General features: G+C 35.9%; 1 protein-coding gene across 1 annotated transcript; it reads left to right on the top strand.

Moving 5' to 3' along the window:
* Positions 1-332: 332 nt before the first annotated feature.
* Positions 333-794, top strand: LOC112503953 (pheromone-processing carboxypeptidase KEX1-like). Its single transcript, XM_025107924.1, has one exon. It carries the CDS (start codon positions 333-335, stop codon positions 792-794), a length of 462 nt encoding a protein of 153 aa, XP_024963692.1.
* The last annotated feature ends 6,367 nt before the right edge of the window (positions 795-7,161 follow it).

The raw sequence follows: 7,161 nt of genomic DNA, 5'->3' as shown, positions 1-7,161 counted from the left end.
GACATGGCTTAAGACGTCATAATCCTCCTCCCTCCCGTCACGAATGTCTTGGATGAAATGGACCAAGTCCACCAAGACATGTCCATCAAGGAAGACCTCACCAACGGCCTCTCTGTTGTCAAAGCAAGGTTTGTGAGGTGAAGGAGTTGCTGAAGACAGTGCAAGTCAAAGTGTGCACTAACACTGAGGCCATCAACGTTTTAAACAGTAAGGCCAATGAAGTGCAAGTACAGCTTGCAAGGCATGGCGAGCTTCTAGAGAAGATTCTGTTGCTTCTCCAGTGTTCAGTCCCGGTGTCTGAACCTTTGTTCATCGATGTTGATCACCGATCCATGGATCGAGTGGCTGAATTTAATCTTTTGCAAGTCGAGGCACTTTCAAACCTCGAGCCTCACACAAAAGACCTTTCGCAGTGTTTTAATGACCTCGCCTCTTCAGTTGTTGATGACAAAGAAGGGGAGAAATACCTGCTTGCGGAACCTGAAGCTAAAGTCGTTGTTGCCGCTAAAGCTGAAGTTTCCCCTCAAACCGTGATCCCTCAATCTGAGGATGTCATCACATTCGATGAAGCTGAAGCTGATGTTGAAGCTCAGGATGATGATGGTGCCGTTATAGCACCTAATATTGACGAAGACCTTCCTATCACCTTTGCAGTAAATGTTAGTGATGATGAAGACGAAGATGATGAAGATACTCCTCTACCTCATGACGGATGCGACCTTGGAGATGATGATGATAAAGACAAAGACGATAATGACAACTTCATTATACATATCACACAAGACCAGCACTAGCGTAGAAGGGCGTCTCCATTAGGGAATCTTCATCCTAGGGGGAGAAATCAAAAGGGAACCAGCACACCTCAAGCAAAAACAAAGGTGTAGCTGAAGAGGGCAATCTGTCTATAATTTTCAGAAAGATAAATCCTACAATGATCACCTAGAGCTTTAGGTTTGTCCCCTTCATATCTGAATCTGAAGCCTCACTTCTTCTTAATTCTACTTTGATTCCTATTGGTCCTCCAGATGAAAGCATTCCTACAACTCCAACATCTGGAGCTCTTGCTGACCAAAGGATGACTTAGTTGAGGAGTCAACTACACCAAACCAAAGTAAAAATCCTTCTTCGTACCTCTGGTTGTGGTGAGTTTGACTTCTTCACAGTTGTTAAACATGAGGAAGCCCTAAAGGTCGAAGAAGAACTAAGAATCCAACGACAGCAGATGGAAGACAAATTAAATCTTGCAAAGTCTCTTGCCGTCAAAGATCTGGCCAAGAGGAAGCCGGAAAAAAAAGACCCGGTCAAGGCTCAGGCCCATCTACTCTCCCAAGATGAACGAGATCATCAGAGAGCGCTAATGATGAAAGACCGCGACCAGAGATAGTGTGAAGAGCAGTTAAAGAAAAGAATAAGTCTCCAACAGATTTCAAATGTCACTATCAATAGACGGATGAAAGATGGTGGAATGCTTGTCTCCATGATCATCTCTAGAAACAACCTTGAGGCTGTCATCAAGTATCCTTCGTATCTCGGGCAGTATAGCTACAAAGAATGGCTAGACAATTGTCAAGCCATTCAGCATTCAAAGTCCAAGCACCGACCAATGATTCAAGACATCCTGGATGATCTTTTCAAGAAGGTGACAAAATTTATTATTGTCCCTCTAGTGCTTGAGTTGCTACCCGAAAGAAGAAGAAACCTTTTAGATCCTAATGATGGACCTTCTTATAGGAATGAACATGAAACTAAGTTCTCCTTATACGAAATCCTACAGGATCGAAAGGAGCCAGATACCTCTAAGCTGAATCTGACATTGCCAGCGAAGAGTCATTACATACCCAACATTATGCATGTGAAACCTGAGTATGGATTAATTTTTGTAGACTATGATGGCGAATACAGTTTCCAACGTGTACCTGAGTTCCACCTCTGTCCAATAGACCACCTTAAATATCTCAGATCTTGGTTGGACGATGACCTACCTGGAGAGGTGATGAACCGCAAGATCAGAAAGGAGCTACTACGAAGAAAGAAGCTTGGAGAAGATGTACATGGGTACATCGGCTTCAGTGACTTAGAATAGATAATTTTCTGTCTTGTAATCTTGTTTTCCTTTCATTTCTTTCAGTATACAATTTATATGTAATAAATCTAGCTGTTAGGATTGAATTTTAGATGTTAATTGTATTCAATCTTGAAAGACTTTATTTGTATTTCTAGAATATTTGTCTTTGTAAATCTTGAGTTTGACTTTGACTTTTCTATTCTAGTTTGACCTATAAATAGGTCTTGTAAGGGAGTTTTAAGTATTAGGAGCTAAATTGTCATATTACGTGTAATTGAGTTTTAAGAGTAATAATATTTACATTGACTTGTTGACCTTTTCTCTCTAAACTCATATTTGAAGAATGCCATTTATATTGTTCTTGAAGATGATTCTTGAAGATTGATTGACAAAGTGGGACTATCAATTAGTATCAGAGCATGTTTGCAGTGACTTTGGTTGAAGAAAATCATCAAAAAGTTGAAAATTTTCTGGAAATTCGTATCTGTTCATCATGTTCATATGAATGTTCTTGAATGTTTTGATCATTTTTTTCTACTCAAATCTTTCATTCTTTGATGTGTGTATGTTAAAATGATGATCGTTGTGTGCGTTTTTTTGGATCTAGAATCTGTGTTATTCACAAGATTTTATGTTTTGATCATTATTTTTAAAGATTTGATGAGATTTTTGAAGTTTGAAAAACTTTATGTTCTTGAATAAAATCATAAAATCAGGATTTTGATCCATTTTCGGTGAGAAATGTTGAAAATTTTATGTTTGTGGTGATTGTAAATCGAATACTGACTTAGACTTTTGATCACAGCCATCCCCGGATACCCTTTTTAGCCGGACTCAACAATTCTCGGACAAAGGCATAACCAAGATCAAGTCTTAGTCGCATCACCCTTTGTCCGTATTTGAGCCATACTTGTTCACACTTCATCCGGATTTGGCATCCTCGGATACAGACTTGTCTGAGTCCAAGTCTACCTCGGTCACAGGCTTGACCGGATACAGCCCTTCCCCGGACATCCTCGTTCACACTTCCCCGGACATCCTCGGTCAAAGAAACTGCCTCAGTCAGATTCAATTTGCCTTCGCCAAGTTCTAGTCTCAATCCTCGGACACTACCTGTCCAGATTCTACTTTTCCTCGCATAACCTTTCACCCGTAGATCACCATACACGGACACCACCTTGTTCGGATTGCATCCATCTTCAGTCAAGACTTAGCCAATTTCAAGTCTTCCTCGGCCACATCTTCATCCGAGATCAACATAGTCATATCCGGACACAACCTTTCTAGGACAAACTCATCCGATTCTCACCAAAATCGTTTAACTCCTTGTCTGAGCTCAGGGTTTTCTTAGCCATACTCAGCCTTGTCCTCGATCACTCTCTCGGATAACTTAGCCAAATTCATCATCTCCTCTGTCCCTATCTTGTTCGTATTGACTTTTTTGACCATAGTTTTTGACCGGATTCTAGTAACATCACACAAGGTTCTCCGTATTGACTCCATCCTTGGACACTACCTTATCCGAGCTTGGAACTCTTTCTTTTATCACTTTTTCATCCGAATTACAAATTCCTTGTTCGAATTTCACCAAGTTACCCACTATTTTTGTCCGTATTTCATTTAAGTATCTTGTCCGAGCTTAGTCTATATCTTGAGCAGTTTTTAACTGTTTTGATTTGTGATTGCTTATTGTTGACTATTTTTGTCTGATTTTTCAAACAGAATAATTCTTGATTTTCTGGAATTTTTGCAAAGATTGAGTTTTCGGAATTGTGTGTTGTAATATTTATGGAAAGTGATTCTTTGATCAATTTCAAATACTGCATAGATTCTTTTTTGATCAATCTTGAATTTTAAATGGCATCATTCTTTGAGAACGAAAATAAGGATTTGAAAGAAAAGGTTTGTGAATTGGAAAATAGTCTTAAGAATTATAAAGAAAAGGTTTGTGTTTCTTGAAAATCACGCTAATATGGAATGGGCTAAAGATTTGAAACAAGATCTCGAAAAATCTAACGAAGAAAAGAAATATCTTCATGCTGAAATAGATGTTTTACTTGAAAATGTTTATGATTTTAGAGGGAGTCGAAAGAGAGACTTTGAACAGTTAAAGGAAAATTCTAGATTGAAATCCACAAATCATGAGCTGGAAAAGACTTTGGAATCTGAAAGAAAAGAGTTAGATGAAGAAACAATAAAGTAGAGCAAAATTAAGTAAGAACTAGTAGATAAAATCAGTAAAGCTGAGTTTGAACTGAATACAGAGAGGAACTCTCAAGGAAATAAGAATAAAGAGGTTGAAGAGCTAATAGAGAAACTTCGTAAATCTGAGAGTGAATTGTCTGATGAAAGGAAATTATTGAAAAAGGAGAAAGATAAGATAATAGAAGCTGAAAAGATTTTGGTTATTGAAAAGAAAAGTTTTGGAAAAAGATAAGGAGAAGATGATAGAAGCAGATAAAAGATTTGATACTGAACGAAAATCTTCTGAAAGCAAGATTAACTCTTTGGAGCTGAATGCCAAAATTCTTTCAAAGCAAATATTTGATTTTGAACAAGTTATCATCTTGGAAAAAAGCCAAGTTTGATAAAGAGAAGAAAGTGTTTAAAGAAGAATGTCTAAGCAAGAATTTGGATTTGTTTGACAACATTGTTCAGAAGAATAAAGCACTAGATGAAGGGAAGAGAGTGTTTGCTCTTGAAAAGAAAAATAGTGGTAAGAAAAATGTTGCAATTGCCAAAGAGCTTACAGAGAAGAAGAAATGACTTGACATTGCTTCTGAAAATGAAAAGCAAAATTCAGATGAAGAGAGAAAGGAATTTGAGAATGAAAGAAAAGTATTTGAAAAGCTGAAGAAAAAGCTAGAAGGTAAGTTTTTGGAATCTTCAAAGAAATTATCTGATCTAGAGACAGAACTTGTTAATGAGTTGAACATGAGATCTGAACAGAAAAAGAAATACGATTTAGTTGCTGATGAGAGAGACCAGTTACTCACTAAAAGTTAAACTGGTTTTCAATCTCAGTGTAACATTAGCTTTTATGACTGTTCCAGTGTTAAATCTAACAGTTATTCAAACAGTCCTAAATCAATTATTTCTAAGAACAAGTCTCGTTCTTCAAATCAGTATTATCAAGGGTATGTCATTGGATCATCCAATTATTTTTCAAAAGCTAAAAATGTTTGGGTCAATAAAGCTGATTATGCTTTGTCTCATAACTCTGTTGTTACTAACCCTGTTCTTCCTTGCATTGTGAGATCTACTATTGATTTGATCAATCTTCGCAAGAGAAGAATCATGTGATCAACATGAAAAACCAATGACTTTATCAATAAGAAAAGGTTCAACAGGTAGTATGGAGACAACAGCTATCAGAACAGTTGGAATTAGTTTTAAAAGGATTGACAATAACTGGTATGGTTCTTACTGCATATCTGATATGCCTGTTAAAAGTGCTAAAAAGAATACGTCTAATAGAAATAGATGGTTTGGCAGTTACAACATTCCCCAGCCCGATACTAACAAAGTAGAACCCAAGTTTGTCTATGTACCAAAATCTACTTGATCTGTTTTGCAGGTGTGTCATATGTTGTGCTGATAAGAAAATCATTACTATGATACACTAACGCAGGGGGAGTTTGTATTATGTCTGAATATGGCTTCTAAACAAATCAGTCCAGGACCCGAGCCAAAATGTTTTCATTTTTGGTTTTTGAAATGAAAAGAATATTACTTAAATCTATTTTCTAGGGGGAGTTGCTAATAAGAGTTTGATAAATATTTTTGGAAACTGAATTGTTTTTTAAACGAGACTTTTTTTTGAGCAGGTATTTCTTGAGATTTTACTTGCGTAATTTCTCAATAATTCCAATACCTATTTCGACTATTCTTCAAACTGTTATTATCACGTTTCTTAAATGAAAATCATTTTCGGTGATAATACACTCGTTTGTATTCAAAGTTGTTTTTCTAAAAAAAAATTCACTTTGATTGATAAATAATTCTTTGTTTTTTGATTGTCTGAATCTATAAACTTGTTCTTACAGATCTTCATTCTTTTCTCCCACATATTTTGAATAATCTGAATTGTACATCACTTCTGTTTGACTGTACTTAATCGCACATTTTTCTTCATCAATTTTATTCGATCATTTGTGCTTCTTTGCAATAATATTTTGATCAACTGTTTGTGATCAAATGAGCTTACACTATTAATTTTAGAAGGGACAGAGTGCTTCATAGAAATACCTTTATGGAATGTCAGAATCGACAGACCTACCCAAGAGGACATCCATATCTGAGTGAGCTTATATGTAAAATGGGATTGTTTACAGAGCTTAAAATGAAAAAGAGAGGGGTATTTGTTGTAAGCTCTAAAAGAATTGATGAGAGTTGTGTTAGGATTAAAAGATTAAATGAATCATATTCTATCCTCTATAATCCGGGCAAACCACGAAATCTATTAATTCTCAATTCTTTCGAGACTAATATTGAAAAAGGCAAAGCTCAGGCCAATTCTTGTCACAACCCTACCAGCTACTCATTTATCTCTTAAAAGATAAGTGTTTCAATAACACTTGGGGCACGCGGCTCACATTCTATCAATTTCTCATTCGGAGAAAATCGATATTGAAAAGGAAGGATATATGTCCCCCTTCAAGTCTTTTTGATCACATATTAAGAATGATAAATTTGTGTAGTCCACACGGTTTATCTTTTTGAGCCTAATTAGAAGCATTTGTTGCTTTATTCATTTACACTACACAAATTTTGGAAAAATATTTGTTATTTTGTCGTAACATTCATATATATGCTTTTTCAAAGCTATCTAGGATTGAATGGAAGTCCTGGTGAGATGAACCTTAAAAAGTCTCATATATGAAGTACATTCGTTGTACTGAATATATTTGTTATATTCACAGGACAATTTTTTTATAACATTGTTAACAAATTCATCAGTTGAATTTGGTTATATTTTCATCTTCATAATTTGAAAAGATTATACAAGTGGATTTGAAAAGATCTGCTTATAATTTTACGAATTGACGGCATACATTGAAGATTCATTCATTTTGTTGTATGATGCAAATGTTTCT

The sequence above is a fragment of the Cynara cardunculus genome, unplaced genomic scaffold (assembly GCF_001531365.2).
Source record: "Cynara cardunculus var. scolymus isolate 2C unplaced genomic scaffold, CcrdV1 Un_Scaffold_4201, whole genome shotgun sequence".
In the NCBI taxonomy this organism is placed as follows: domain Eukaryota; kingdom Viridiplantae; phylum Streptophyta; class Magnoliopsida; order Asterales; family Asteraceae; genus Cynara; species Cynara cardunculus.
This window is presented reverse-complemented; position numbering and strand designations above follow the sequence as displayed.